The sequence below is a fragment of the Physella acuta genome, unplaced genomic scaffold (assembly GCF_028476545.2).
Source record: "Physella acuta isolate Inbredline_101_S28 unplaced genomic scaffold, ASM2847654v3 ptg000969l, whole genome shotgun sequence".
Classification (NCBI taxonomy): domain Eukaryota; kingdom Metazoa; phylum Mollusca; class Gastropoda; family Physidae; genus Physella; species Physella acuta.
The window spans coordinates 605,999-621,853 of record NW_026732486.1 but is presented as its reverse complement, the minus strand read 5'-3'; the positions used below and the strand labels follow the sequence as shown (position 1 = coordinate 621,853).

At 38.0% G+C, this 15,855-nt stretch overlaps 3 protein-coding genes across 3 annotated transcripts; all 3 read right to left on the bottom strand.

Moving 5' to 3' along the window:
- Positions 1–5,039: 5,039 nt before the first annotated feature.
- On the bottom strand, positions 5,040–6,000 carry LOC131954033 (type-1 angiotensin II receptor-like). The gene is made up of 2 exons (XM_059317515.1): positions 5,349–6,000; positions 5,040–5,047 (listed from the first exon to the last, which is right to left on the bottom strand). The coding sequence occupies exons 1-2, from the start codon at positions 5,998–6,000 to the stop codon at positions 5,040–5,042; spliced, it is 660 nt and encodes a 219-aa protein (XP_059173498.1).
- A 3,714-nt stretch (positions 6,001–9,714) lies between these two features.
- Positions 9,715–10,755, bottom strand: LOC131954032 (thyrotropin-releasing hormone receptor-like). The gene has a single exon (XM_059317514.1). It carries the CDS (start codon positions 10,753–10,755, stop codon positions 9,715–9,717), a length of 1,041 nt encoding a protein of 346 aa, XP_059173497.1.
- A 3,593-nt stretch (positions 10,756–14,348) lies between these two features.
- LOC131954031 (uncharacterized) lies at positions 14,349–15,855 on the bottom strand. The gene is made up of 2 exons (XM_059317513.1): positions 15,216–15,855; positions 14,349–14,371 (listed from the first exon to the last, which is right to left on the bottom strand). The coding sequence occupies exons 1-2, from the start codon at positions 15,853–15,855 to the stop codon at positions 14,349–14,351; spliced, it is 663 nt and encodes a 220-aa protein (XP_059173496.1).

Sequence of the window (15,855 nt, the reverse complement as noted above, 5' to 3'; positions counted from 1 at the left end):
CAGTGCTGTGCCAGTTGACAGACGGATGTGTTGAATACAGAGCTGTGCCAGTTGACAGACGGATGTGTTGGATACAGTGCTGTGCCAGTTGACAGACGGATGTATTGGATACAGTGCTGTGCCAGTTGACAGACGGATGTATTGGATACAGTGCTGTGCCAGTTGACAGACGGTCGTGTTGGATACAGAGCTGTGCCAGTTGACAGACGGATGTGTTGGATACAGAGCTGTGCCAGTTGACAGACGGATGTGTTGGAAGAATGACGTTGGTTATATACATGGCATGACCGTAGACCACCGAGAGGTACTAGAGCCCGAAATAAAAAGTGACGACTGGTATCTTGGCCAATAGTGTCTATTGTGTCCTTGTGTCGAGCGATGTCTTCAGTCTCTGTGTGTTGAGGGATGTCTTTAGTGTCTGTGTGTGTGTGTCGAGCGAAGTTTTCAGTTTCTGTGTGAAGTAGTGTCTTGTGATTTTGCATGTGTTTTGTTTGTTGGTTTTGTCAACGTTTAAAGTTCGCAACCACTTCTTGTATGGCGGGTGGTTGCATCTATATCTATATCTATATCTATATCTATATCTATATCTATATCTATATCTATATCTATATCTATATCTATATCTATATCTATATCTATATCTATATCTATATCTATATCTATATCTATATCTATATCTATATCTATATCTATATCTATATCTATATCTATATCTATATCTATATCTATATCTATATATAATTCTCTACATGGAACCATGCGGGACACCACCACCATGTACCCACGCCGACCCGCCCCCTCCCTCACTCCCCAGGCATGCGCAACAGACCATATCGCTATCACCCCCACTTGTCTGGTGAGCTGTGGTTCACGACAAATGTTTACAATCGTAGAGCCGAGTCGAATTAGTGACGGCTATTAGAGGCAGATAATTTAGTTTTTAAACTATTAGGAACTAAGGGGAAGTTACAAGTTTTGCTTGATCTTTTCATTGTCGTCTGTAAACTGTCGTCACGGACGGCTGCTTATCAAGGGCGGTGGAAGGGAGGGTGAGGATAATCGTCCTTCACGAGCTACTGATAGTGTTTTAAAGCAAAATATTTTTAGTCTCAGCATTGGTAGTGTCCAATTCTCAAATTTTGAATTAAAGTAGAAAATAATTATCATTAAAAAAGTTTAAAAAAACCCACGTTTTCTGATTGAACTAAAATAGTAGAGTGATCGCTTGCATTATTGTGATGTATAGCATTTATTTTCTACTTTTTAGTTCAATCAGAAAACGTGGGTTTTTTAAAACATTTTTTAATGATAATTATTTTCTACTTTTTAGTCTTTGTCTGTTTGTTTGCTTTAAAATCTTGCTATCGATTTTATCTTTTCGCATTCACTGTTTTTTTGGGTAAACGAAGACAACTCGTAAAAAACACGTGCCTTGAACCCGTGTCGAGTGGGTTAGCAATCGTGTGCCCAACCACTTGACCATATCGTCTCCCCCATACTGGCCACCAGTTGTTACGTTCTGGTTGTTTGTACACAAACACCGCGTGACAACTACTCAGTAAGCAAAAAGAGGGAGAGTACCGAACCTTGTTTTCATCAAATTACAATTACTGGGTTATGTCCCTTTCCCCCCAGGTTTTTTATACAATTATATAGCGGTCTAAAATGATCAATAAAATGTTTCCATGGATCAATTTAGTAATAATAACAATTGAATATTCTATTGTCATCGGAAACAAAGCTTCCCTGAAAATTTCAGCGCGCTAGCTAACTGGGAAGTGCCCGAAATTTCGATCGCAAGATTTGATTGGAAAGACGCGAAAGCAAGTTAAAGAAAACGTGGGAATAAAACAACTAAATAGCGTCGTATGCTACGCCGCGGGTCGGCTTGTTGTTTTTAATTTGATAACTTACAATCACAGGTCTGCGGAGTTGGTCAGTTTACCATGTGTTGTTGAGAATTTGTTTCCCAAGGTCAATTGTGTGTACACATAATGTGTGAATTAGTGGCACATTTTTATTTTATTTCTTATGACAGGTTGTAGACACGTTTGATAAGGTGCACAGGTTGTAGACACGTTTGATAAGGTGTACAGGTTGTAGACACGTTTGATAAGGTGTACAGGTTGTAGACACGTTTGATAAGGTGCACAGGTTGTCCGAAGAATGTTGGTTTCTACCGGCATGGCAGTCTGTTCTTGTCGGACTTATACGCTGTTCCCGTTGACATGATGTACTGTTCCCATTGGCAAAATGCGCTGTTCCCGTTGCCCTGATTAATGTTCCCGTTGGCCTGTTGTGATGTTCCCGTCGGCTTGTTGTGATGTTCCCTATGAGTTGATGTGATGTTCACGTTGGCGGGATGCTATCCTGTCACCTTATGACTGACTGATCATTGTTTAAAGTTGTAAAGTGTGGAGGGTTGATTGAGAACAGTTATAAATAACTTATTATTGCAAAACATTGACGTGTAGGTCAAGTAAATGTGTTGCACTGTGTTTAATCAAGTTTTATTTTAATTGTAGAACTAGATCTAGTATTGCTTAAGGTGTGGGGATTTTGTTTTATCAAGTGTTATCTTAATTGTAGAACTAGATCTAGTATTGCTTAAGGTGTGGGGATTTTGTTTTATCAAGTGTTATCTTAATTGTAGAACTATCCTAATATATAACAGCTCCCGTGCGCACTTCTCTCTCTCTCTCTCTCTCTCTCTCTCTCTCTCTGTCCGCAAAATATTTTCGCCGGACATCACACCAGAAACTGCAGCCATATATGAAGAAGTTTATACGGACTTTTGTTGAAAATAATATGTTAGATGTTTTAAATGTATAACCACAATTTTATTTAAAGAAGAAAAATAAAAAATGAAAGCGTATTCGAATGTATAAAAAACAATTTTAATTATGCAACCGGAAAAGTGTTTAAACTTGGGACAAGAATGCATTTAACAATGACGTCGCTTATTGTTTACACTAAAAAAAAGAGCACGAAACTGATGACGTCATCTTCCGAGTTTAGAATAAAAAGAAATGAACTATTTCATTCAAATATGATTTAGAGCTATGTACGCTATGAAATGTATACAATACGATTTTCTCGGCCTAAACTTAAAAAAAAATATTTTATCTATTTGGATTCTATCTAGAGATAATAGATCTAGATCTAGATGATATAGATCTACGGAAAAACTAGACTTACACAGATGTAGACCCTACCTAGATCTAGTATCTATTCAAATAATATATTTCTATACTAAAGTATTTCAGGCCTTAATTACTTTATTGAAATCTTTGTTTATCTATGCAATTTGCTAATCTCTATAATATATAAAGCTAAGTTGTCGGGTGCCCGATAGGGAACTTCCCGGCGCCGCAGGCGCTTCAAATTTGGCAGGATCTTGCCTTGGGGCGACACGGGGGCCGGTTGGCCGAAAAGTCTACGATGAGGGGGTCAAAACTGACCTGGACTGACCGGCGAATTAATTAAGCATTCAAATTCTCAATGTTTTCGAAAGCCTTAGCGAAGCTGGGCAGCATGCCTAGTATCTAATATTGCTTAAGGTGTGGGGATTTTGTTTTATCAAGTGTTATCTTATTGTAGAACTATATCTAGTATTGCTTAAGGTGTGGGGATTTTGTTTTATCAAGTTTTATCTTATTGTAGAACTAGATCTAGTATTGCTTAAGGTGTGGGGATTTTGTTTGTTCATGTTTTGTTCAAACTCTAATCCACACGAGGATTCACGGTGGGCCACTCCTTACCTTCATTCCTGCCCACAAAAAACGTTTCTAATAAATTCAATACTGTACTTAGACTGAATTACTTGAGTGTTTATAGAATAGACTTCAGATATTTAAACTTTCTTGTTGTATCTCCTTCGTTGATCTATTGACATGTATCTGCATTTTGCACCTGTCTACTTATAGCCCAATGTAAATACACCGTTTTAATTAAGTTAATTATTTAAGTGTCATTGGGAGTGATTTGTTTTAAGCTTTCATAACTTCCCAGTATCTTTTAGATTGGTAGCGGGCTAAAGAAATAATAAAAATAAACAGGTTGGACGAAATGATCAAAAGAAATAGGTTGGACGAAATGATCAAAAGAAATAGGTTGGACGAAATGATCAAAAGAAATAGGTTGGACGAAATGATCAAAAGAAACAGGTTGGACGAAATGATCAAAAGTAATAGGTTGGACGAAATGATCAAAAGAAATAGGTTGGACGAAATGATCAAAAGTAATAGGTTGGACGAAATGATCAAAAGAAATAGGTTGGACGAAATGATCAAAAGTAATAGGTTGGACGAAATGATCAAAAGTAATAGGTTGGACGAAATGATCAAAAGAAATAGGTTGGACGAAATGATCAAAAGTAATAGGTTGGACGAAATGATCAAAAGTAATAGGTTGGACGAAATGATCAAAAGAAACAGGTTGGACGAAATGATCAAAAGTAATAGGTTGGACGAAATGATCAAAAGTAATAGGTTGGACGAAATGATCAAAAGTAATAGGTTGGACGAAATGATCAAAAGTAATAGGTTGGACGAAATGATCAAAAGTAATAGGTTGGACGAAATGATCAAAAGTAATAGGTTGGACGAAATGATCAAAAGAAACAGGTTGGACGAAATGATCAAAAGTAATAGGTTGGACGAAATGATCTGTAAGTTGCTGTTGGTAAAACACAGCCAACTTCGTGACAGCACCGTACAGCCAACAGCCAAAAGTAATAAAATGGTTACAGTGTATGGGCGAGAGGGGGCATAGACTGACTGATAAAATGGTGTTAGTGGATGGGCACCTGGGGACATTTACGTAAACAGTGGGACACACACAAATCTTCAAAACGTGTTTCATTTATTTCTTACGACCACCTCCCCCTCACTGGCTCTTGGTAAACAATAAACAGGTCACGTGATTGTGTTTCACATCGCTGGGGTCGTCTCGATATTTACAAAAATGAAACGTTTCTTTAAACGTGTTTCTGAATTTAGAACTCATTTTGAGATAGATGAAGATGTTGACGGCAGAGTTCACCGAGCTGAGATTGGAAAATATGGAGCATGTTGCTATAAATAGATAACTCTCTTGACCATTGGTGTGGAATTCTTTGACGAATAGCATGACAACATCCACACTAACAAAAGGAAGGGAACAACCAATGAAAACGATGGATATACACAGAACCATTTTCACCAGCTTTCTGTCACGTTTTGATACATTTTCGGCAATGTTAGAAGCTTTGTTCCGCCATCTTGCCGTGATGTTATAGGAATAAATTAAACCTGAAGTGAAAATTATGACAAGTATGAATGACGTCAACTCAACAGTTATATTTATACTTCTAGACACGCCCTCCAGGACGTCGCTGTTCTCCGCCACGATAAGTCCAACAGAGGTTTGGTTTGACATGGGGTTGAACCTCAGACCGATGCTGTTGGCCAGATACATGGGAACCGAGTAGGCCACCGAGAATAGACACAGCGCTATGATAAATGTCAAGGCTGTTTTCTTCTGTAAGATTGTCTTGACCCTCAGTGGCAGGACCACACACAGAAACCTTTCAAAGGTTAGGTAGGTTGTCAGACAACCTGATATTCGGGTTGTCAAAACGTTGGGCCAACCCAGAACTATGTAGGCGACAGCAGCGAGAATGTCAAAGTTGGCCCCGCCCATCGCCATCAGATTCGCGTTGACGGTCAGTCCCAGTAACGTCATCAAAATACAAATGTCCGCCACAGCCAAACTGACCAGGATAATGTTGGTGCTCTCTTTAAAGCCAAGTTTACAGAAGACGACGATGTTGATGATGTTGAAGATGATGCCTAGAGGGCTGATGACGCTATTGACAAACAGGCAGAAAGAAACGATTTGTCTGTACGTGTCTGCTGTCATCAATCCCACATCAGCGTGTGAGGGTCTTGGGTTCGAATCCGTGCTGATTTCCGTACTGCTGACAGTTTGGTCAAATGATGACATAACTGGACCAGCCATGACAGCATGAGAGGTGTGGCGAACTTGATTAAATAGTTCAGTCTCCAACTGTACCAATCTACACTCTCTATGTCTGTCTCTAACTGTACCAGTCTACACTCTCTATGTCAGTCTCTAACTGTACCAGTCTACACTCTCTATGTCAGTCTCTAACTGTACCAGTCTACACTCTCTATGTCAGTCTCTAACTGTACCAGTCTACACTCTCTATGTCAGTCTCTAACTGTACCAGTCTACACTCTCTATGGGTGTCTACTTCGGTACGCGTTGGTTTATTTGTTAAACTTTGTCTTTAGAAAGTTCATATTATTTCAGAAGTCTTGGTTTTCTAAACGTTTGACTTGATATCAATCTGTGAGTGCCGTTTGATTTAGTTTATTGATAATAAAAACTTGCGTGAACTAGAACTAGTTTTTTTTATCAATCAATCTGCTATTGGTGATGTCTTCAGTTTTTTTTTTTGCTATTAGAAACTGGTAATTAAATAACTATTTGCTTATTATCGCCGATTAAATCTGAGCAATATGAGAAGTGTTACAAGACAAATGTTGACCACTGGCACAAGATCGTGTTTATGATTGAAACTAAAACTTGCAGAATCCAGAACTTCTCTTCCATAACTCAAACATTGTAACATTATTGCAAAATATCTTTTGTCTGTGTGAACCGAAGTAAATTATTCTTCTAGCTTCAGGAACATGTGAGATGGCGCAGATTTTGTTTTATATTAATGAGCAGTATTTTCTCACGTGTTAGTGAGAAAGATGACACGCCATACAGCGCTGCTAAAATATACCAGCCCGGCTTGTGTGAGACCAGTCTCGATCGTTATCTAATTATCCCAGATAGGGTGTTGTTAGATATTTTATACTTGTTTAATCAACTAGCCCAATTAGCAGTCTACTATCTAGGGTGTGTTAATTACAATGTTCGACCCATGAAGAAAAAAAAACGTATTAAAATGTATTGGTTTCCAGGCTGAGCCTTACCCTAGCACAAAAATGGTGGATCAGCTAATTAAAATAATTGCATCCATGTTGTAATTATTTGAATATAATGAATTTAATTACAGATAATAGTTACAGAATTCGTGTACGATGCTCTACACCTTGAAACAATGAGACAACTCCGAGTTCAATCATTGACACCTCTAAAGGCGAAATAATTAAAAAAAATAATATCATTCATTAGTTTGAGATAATTGTTTTCTGGAGGTTGAAAAAATAAAAAAATTTCAGTTCAATATAAAGTACAAAATATCTCAGAAAAAAATCTCAGACAAAATATAATAAGAGCCAGCAATGTCTTCAATCGTGGACAGTTCATTTACTGACCAAGGTACACATTTTGATTTAAAGGACACTGACAACTCAGGAGAAAAAATGTTCGTAGCTTAAATGCAATAGAAATAGCGTTAATTGCAAATTTCAGGTTGCGACGCCAGCGAACCTTCTTGTGTCTGACATTGTGTTAAGGCAGTTAAGTAAAACCAGATGTTGTACAGTCCGGTTGTTTCCACTAGGATAAATAACATAGCCTGAGAATAAAATAGGAATGTACAGTCGTGTCACAAAGCGAAGTGCCGAGAAGCTGATGTGCTGTAGGAGGTTGGGACGTCCAGTGTTTACAGCCCCACTAGAGCAGGACTGTAGCGTGAATACATTCAGCTACATCAGTCTGGACTTGGGAGAGGTCAGGTGGACGCTAGACAATAACATGCAAATAAGTGAATAATTTTCGTTGTGTTGATGATTTTGTAATTCTTTTAATGTATGGTGATGACGACTCCATTAGTTTTTTTTAAAAAACATGGTAGGTCTATATGTCTTTAATATTAATGTGGTGTAATTCAACTTTTTTAAAACTTGATTCCTTGTGTTTTTATTTTGGATTTTTAATGTGTTTTTTCCTCTTTTTTATATTACTTATCTCATCTAAGGGTCAAAATTTACGAGCTAAATTTTGACCACTTTTACCACACCAGATGACAATGTGATATAAAGTTTCAATTAATTAGATGTCTAATCAATGTTTAGAAAATAATTGAAGTATCCTATATATGTACTCGGACTTTGATAAAATCACACGCTACCGATGAGGTTGTAGAGCATCTATTTCTATTCATATGTTTTTAAGGCTACATGAATCAAAAACAAATAACAAGAAGCTTTTAAACGCACTGACAGAAAACCTGTTGTCTTTAGTAGAAGTGTTTCCCACACATATCTTACATGTTATATATCTGCATAATCGGATGGTATTATCCACGGTTAACTTCATGTTTTGATTACAAGCAGTCGCTACAAAGGTCTCAGACATGAGCGCAGGAACACAAAAACCTCATTGTCTCGACTGCTCCCAGTCTAGGATAGCTGATGTGTTCACGTCTTGGATAGTTGATGTGTTCACGTCTTGGATAGTTGATGTGTTCACGTCTTGGATAGTTGATGTGTTCACGTCTTGGATAGTTGATGTGTTCACGTCTAGGATAGTTCATGTGGCTATCGTCTTCCTTCTTCTTTAATAAGGTTAAAGAGTTTCCAATGTTTAGAATTTTCTTTGCAGCAGAAATGAGAAAACAGTTAAAATGTTGTCCAGTGCAACATCCATTGTGGGAAAAGTGTAAGTTTGTATTTGAAGACATCTCAGTGTACTGATTTATTATATCAAGCCTTGCAGCTGTCAGATTCACTGACTGTCCACGACATGTCACGTTACTAGAATGTCACGTTACTAGAATGTCACGTTACTAGAATGTCACGTTACTAGAATGTCACGTTACTAGAATGTCACGTTACTAGAATGTCACGTTACTAGAATGTCACGTTACTAGAATGTCACGTTACTAGAATGTCACGTTACTAGAATGTCACGTTACTAGAATGTCACGTTACTAGAATGTCACGTTACTAGAATGTCACGTTACTAGAATGTCAAGTTACTAGAATGTCACGTCCACTGAATACCATGTTAACTGAATGTCAAGTCACTAGAATGTCACGACATGACATGTCAGCTCTAACCTCTCTCTCTTGTCTGCTGCAGGTACAAGCAGAATCCCAGACATAGCCTACATCACACAATTAACGCAATTGTTGCAGTTCATTAAAAATAACGAGAAAATAATTTAACTCAAGACATTTATCAGAACATGAAGACAAGTACACTTTATGAATTGATCATAGAATGTACTACACACGAATAAACACATTCTTCAATTATTTGCAATATTCTGTGGCTTCCAGCAATACACAATCATTTCGTTTGGTGGACTGGTAGATTTTTGGTGACAAAATCAAATCTGATACCACAGACAGCTGACCAACGTCCATGGCCCACCGGATGCTGGCTAAAGTCCATGGCCCACAGACAGCGCATAAAGTCAATGGCTTGTCAGTTTAGTCATGTAAGATCCGTTTTTTTCTCTTAAGGACTAACCTAATGACCGACAGAGGTTTATTAACCCGATCAAACTACAACCAACTGGACTCACTAGACCCCGCCCAACGTTAACCCCCACCCGCACTACCCTCACACTTGAACACAACGAAAATAGCCTTACTTGTTCTCATGTACTCGGCCAGTGGGTGAAGGGAGGCTTCAAAAAACAGTTCTAATACTTTTGTATAAATTAGACGTTCTCAATATCTCCCAACCTACGAATAAAACTAAGTTAAGAGTTGCCTGTTGCAATCTTTCAGTGTTTTGTTGACATCAATGTTCTTGGGTTTCGTTTAGAAAAGAAAAGATTACTAGAAAAGTTTTCCTAAACCTGGAACTCATGTTCAGGTAGATAAACATGTTGACGACAGAGTTCAGAGAAATGATGTTATAAAATATGGCACACGCGGCTAAAAATAGATATCTCTCACGACCTTTGACATTAAAATCTTTGACCATCACCATGGCAACATCTGCAGTAACTGTCGGCAAGGAACAGCCAATGAAAACAATGGATACTAAAATAACCATTTTGACCAACTTCCGGTCACGATTGGTCATCTGACCGTCTTTAGCAGCGCCCGTGGCCTGATACCGCCATTTTGTTGTTCTAAAATAGGAGGAGATGAGACCGACAGTGAAAGCTGTGACTAGAATAAATGACGTGATTTCGATGAAAACGTCGACGCTAATAGACACGCCCTCCAGAACGTCGCTGTTCTCCGCCACAATAAGTCCAACAGAGGTTTGGTTTGACATGGGGTTGAACCTCAGACCGATGCTGTTGGCCAGATACATGGGAACCGAGTAGGCCACCGAGAATAGACACAGCGCTATAGTAAATCTAACTGAAATGTTTTTCTGCATAATTACTTTTACCCTCAGAGGCAGTACCACACAGAGAAACCTTTCAAGAGCTAAGAAGGTTGTCAGACAACCCGTTACTCGGGTTGTTACAACGTTGGGCCAGCCTAGAACTATGTAGGCAACAGCGTCAAGAATGTCCAGACTTTGAGCTAACGACGGGAAGATAACGTCAGAGCTGAAGGCCGTGCCGATAACGGTCAGCAAGATGAAGATGTCCGTCACAGCCAAACTGACCAGGATAATGTTGGTGCTCTCTTTAAAGCCAAGTTTACAGAAAACGACGATGTTGATGATGTTGAAGATGATGCCAAGAGGGCTGATGATGACGGTGATGACGAAGCAGACGAGGACAATCAGACGATAAGTGCCCTCGTCCATCAGACCCTGATTGACGTCTGCTTCCAGCAGTCCCCCCACTTGACCAGTGGTCGTCGTGTTAGATGTCATGTTCGGCTCAGTAGAGTGGATGAGGGGCGGGTTAGCCTCAGACATTTACACAAAGCTGTTTATCTGACGGTTGTATTTAAATCTCTCAGAAGCTTATGACAGGTTGCAGGATTTGATAAGTAAAAAAAAACAACATATTCTAGTCATTTAAATACACTTCATAAACGATAATGATGTTAGTCTAGTTTTCTATAATTTTCTGGCTTAATTAAAAATTTTATCCAAATTATCTATGGCTTTATCAAATTAAAAAAAAACGGAATTAATGTGACACAGTCAACGAAGAACTAATTGCCTGCTTTAATTTTTTTTATCAAGACTACCCTACTTCTGTTTCTTTGTGCTTTTTAAATAAGCGGTCAAAGGTCAATGACTATCACGTGACATCACGAGGTCTATGGTTATTTATTGATTGTTGCTCTAATTTGTGGGCGGGAGAAAAAAAACAACGAAGTCTTGTCGTCATCAAAACAAATAACGTACAGTCGCTGGTAATTGATTTTTACCGGGACATCTGTAATTGGAGCATGACAATCATTTCAAAAAGTAGATACACTTGTTCATTATGTGGTTACACAAAGCTTTGTCCAAATGTTGATGTTAAAAGTAAAACACGAACATTTATGTCACTCCCATACTCTAGTTATATTTACACATATTTATTTGGCGGTTGATTCATATTCGATACAAGCTTCGCGAAGACGACCTGTATTCAACCAATGCTGTAAAAGGAGAAAAGCAAAAAATTCTTGAAAGTCTTGCAGTCCTTATCGACCGCACCCACAAGAGAGATGTTAGACCGTTACTGGAGACTTAACTACAGAGGTAGGAGAGGTCAACACAGAGGGGCTCATCATGGGAAGACATGGCACTACTTTAAACCTTTTGCATGTCTCTTTGCTCTCAATAAATATTGTCATTGGCGGGACAATATTCGCACACAATGCCAGACTTCCAGGATCTTCTATCATTGGACACTAAAACTCAGACTGATCACGTTACAGTAAGATAAAGTCTTGTGAGTATGAGAGTAAAACGAGGGGTACTAAAGTCTCGTGAGTATGAGAGTAAAACGAGGGGTACTAAAGTCTCGTGTGTATGGGAGTAAAACGAGGGGTACTAAAGTCTTGTGAGTATGAGAGTAAAACGAGGGGTACTAAAGTCTCGTGAGTATGAGAGGAAAACGAGGGTACTAAAGTCTCGTGAGTATGAGAGTAAAACGAGGGGTAATAAAGTCTCGTGAGTATGAGAGTAAAACGAGGGGTACTAAAGTCTCGTGAGTATTTTAGTAAAACGAGGGGTACTAAAGTCTTGTGAGTATGAGAGTAAAACGAGGGGTACTAAAGTCTCGTGAGTATGAGAGTAAAACGAGGGGTAGACAGCTTGAGATCATCTCCTGCTGGCTGTAACATTCAAGTACACGCTCAAATCAACTTATGACACCGCAGGCAGACCACAGTATGGACTCAACTTTCAGTGCCCACTAGAAAACAGTGAAGAAAACCTACCCACTACCCCACCCTGATATATATATATATATATATATATATATATATATATATATATATATAGTGAGAGAGACAGACAGACGACAGACGACAGACAGACAGACAGACAGACAGACAGACAGACAGACAGACAGACAGACAGATATACAGATAGACAGATAGACAGACAGACAGACAGACAGACAGATAGATAAAAAACTGTTTTATTTTACATACCTACAAAAAAATGCATAAAAACGTTTTAATGACAAGCTTTTATGTAATAAGCACTAAAAAGGAGGAAATAAATTATTTTCTTGAATATACAACATTAGACTAATATTTTAATAACTACTAGACTACCCAGTTTTTCTGGAATAACCGTGTGTTTCAAGGGACATCCATAAATGACGTCATGTTTTTTAAAATTATTTTTTAACCTTTCCCTCCCCTCCCGACTGTTACTTACTATCACAAAAAACCAGACCCCACATTTAAAAAGACGTCACGCCTCAGACATGTTTTTGTCTTTTAAAACACAGATTTCGGCTGAGCATGGGTCTGACCACACTATCCTTTATATGCTGACGGCACAAGTGAACTACACACCTACCCAACTCTACTTCACCTGCCCAGTGTCCCGTCAAATCTTAGACAACATGTTTTTATCGTTTAAAAAAATATTTCGGCCGAGCATGGCTCTGACCACACAATCCCTTTATATGCTGAGGACAAAGAAACAGGTGAACTCTACTTCACCTGCCCTGTATTCCGCCAGGTTCCAAAGGCAAATTTATTATTCACATCTAAAAAAAAATTGAAATTTTTTTTAAACTTTGAGATGATGTGTCTCGAACCCGTGCCACCCGCATGATAACCTATTACACCACCACCTTAGCTATCTAGGCTCTTCATGCCAAGAAAGATAGTTTATATTGTACTTTGTCTACATTGTACTTTGATTCTGCGTAAGAAACTTTATTTACGCGAAAAGGTCCTAGTATAATTTCAAATTATATTTTATCCCAAATTAGCCTATTCCGTAGCTAAACAAAGATTTACATAAAACAATTAAGGTCTGAAATAGTTTAGTATAGAAACATAGATTCTAGATCTAGATAGAGCTAAATATCTAGATCTCTAGTTCTATCTTATTCTTAATTCTAGTTTTTCCGTAGATCTAGAATCTAGATAGATAGTAAGTAATATTAACAATGTTTTCAATTATTTTTTCTTAAGGCCTATATGTGAATGATAAGGTTGACTATCAGGACCTCGCGGGGCACAGGGCAGGTGAAGTAGAGTTCACCTGTTTCTATGTTCTCAGCATATGAAGTGATAGTGTGGTCAGAGCCATGCTCGGCCGGAATCGTTTTTTTTAAATACTGGCGGGGCACTGGGCAGGTGAAGTAGAGTTTAGTAGAGTTTTTAAAATATAAAAAACGTCTTTTTGAATGTGGGGTCTGGTTATTTTTGGGATGAAAAGTGCTGGCAGACGTAATGTCTTTTATGGATGACCCCCCGAAACCCACAGTTATCTAACTAGATAACCGGTAGTCTAGTTGAAGCTAAAAAGCAAAGATTTATATCAAATATTTAAGGACTTAAATATTTTAATAAAGAAACTGAATAATGTATCGTGTTTTTATAATTGTTTTTATTTTTAACTAATTAACTTTGGTTTGACCTAGATTCTAGATCTATAACTTTTCCTTCCTTCGACAGCAGATCTGTAGATCTAGAGAAATGTACTGTATACTCAAATCAGAAGAACTGTTGAAAATTAATAATAGTGCTGGAACCTAATAAAAATAGCAAACGGACATATCGTTAAAGCTGTAGCCGACAGGAAATTAGCTTTATAATGCGTTAAATTTTTTAATGGGCGAAAAAAGCTTCGATGGAAGCCGCCATTATTGTTATAAAAAGTAAATAAATCATGTGACGTCACTATAAGTAAAGTAATTGTTCTGAACTTTTATAATTAAAGTGGTATATCTACCAATGAATATAACAATAAATTAATTAACGTCTTTAAATAAACTTGTGATTAACAGTTTGGTCAAAAAGAAAGTAATCCTCAACCTAAATACGTATTTCACAGCTCTATACGTAGTGCAGATTCTCTCCTGTAACAAAACAAACTAAAAACAAAACAAAAAAATAAATATACAAACATGTAAACAAACTAGAGTTTTAATAGCATATAGATAGATAAAGAGTGACAATAAAAAAAATTGGATTTTTTTTCAGCACTTTAATTTTTTTAAATATAATAGAGGTGCATCACTAACAACTATTGCGCATCCAATAAACATGAAAATGCGGGTATAATAGTGCGGAATAAAAGTAAGAACCCTACATTATTTCGAAAATTAAAATTAATCCATAAACAATTAATTAGGCATCCAATTAACTAAAGTTTTATGTCAGATTGCATTGTCATCATGTTAGTCCACGTGCCAAGTTTGAAACGAATCGATCTGTTTAAAGTGCTCAAAATTCTTCGCGCACGTTTAAATCTATGATGACATCACAACATAGGAAGCAAGTTACATATAAGCTTGTAAAAATGAAACTTTTCCTTAAATGCGTTTCTAAATTTAGAACTAATTTTCATATAAATAAAAATGTTGACGGTTGAATTAATGGAGGTAAGATTAGTAAACATGGAGCATGTTGCTATAAATAGAAAACTCTCGCGCCCTTTAGTGTTGAATTCTTTGACCAATAGCATGACGACATCCACACTAACAAAAGGAAGGGAGCAGCTAATGAAAACGATGGATATAAATAGAACCATTTTCATCAACTTCCTGTCACGTTTTGAAAATTGGCTATTTTCGACAGAGACAGAGGCTTTGTTTCGCCATTTTGCCGTGATTTTATATGAGAAGATTAAACCGGAAGTGAAACTTATGACAAGTATGAATGACGTAATTTCGAGGATTAAATTAAAACTAACAGACACACCCTCGACAAAGTCACTGTTCTCCGCCACGATAAGTCCAACAGAGGTTTGGTTTGACATGGGGTTGAACCTCAGACCGATGCTGTAGGTCATAAAAATGGGAAATGAGTACGCGATCGTGAACACACACAGCGCTATGATAAATGTCAAGGCCGTTTTCTTCTGTAAGATTGTCTTTACCCTCAGTGGCAGGACCACACACAGAAACCTTTCAAAGGTCAGGTAGGTTGTCAGACAACCTGATATTCGGGTTGTCAAAACGTTAGGCCAACCCAGAACTAAATAGGCGACAGCAGCGAGAAAGTCAAAGTTGGCCCCGCCCATCGCCATCAGATTCGCGTTGACGGTCAGTCCCAGTAACGTCATCAAAATACAAATGTCCGTCACAGCCAAACTGACCAGGATAATGTTGGTGCTCTCTTTAAAGCCAAGTTTACAGAAAACGACGATGTTGATGATGTTGAAGATGATGCCTAGAGGGCTGATGACGCTATTGACAAACAGGCAGAAAGAAACGATTTGTCTGTACGTGTCTGCTGTCATCAATCCCCCATCAGTGTGTGAGGGTCTAGGGTTCGAATCCGTGCTGATTTCTGTACTGCTGACAGTTTGGTCAAATGATGACACAACTGGACCAGCCAT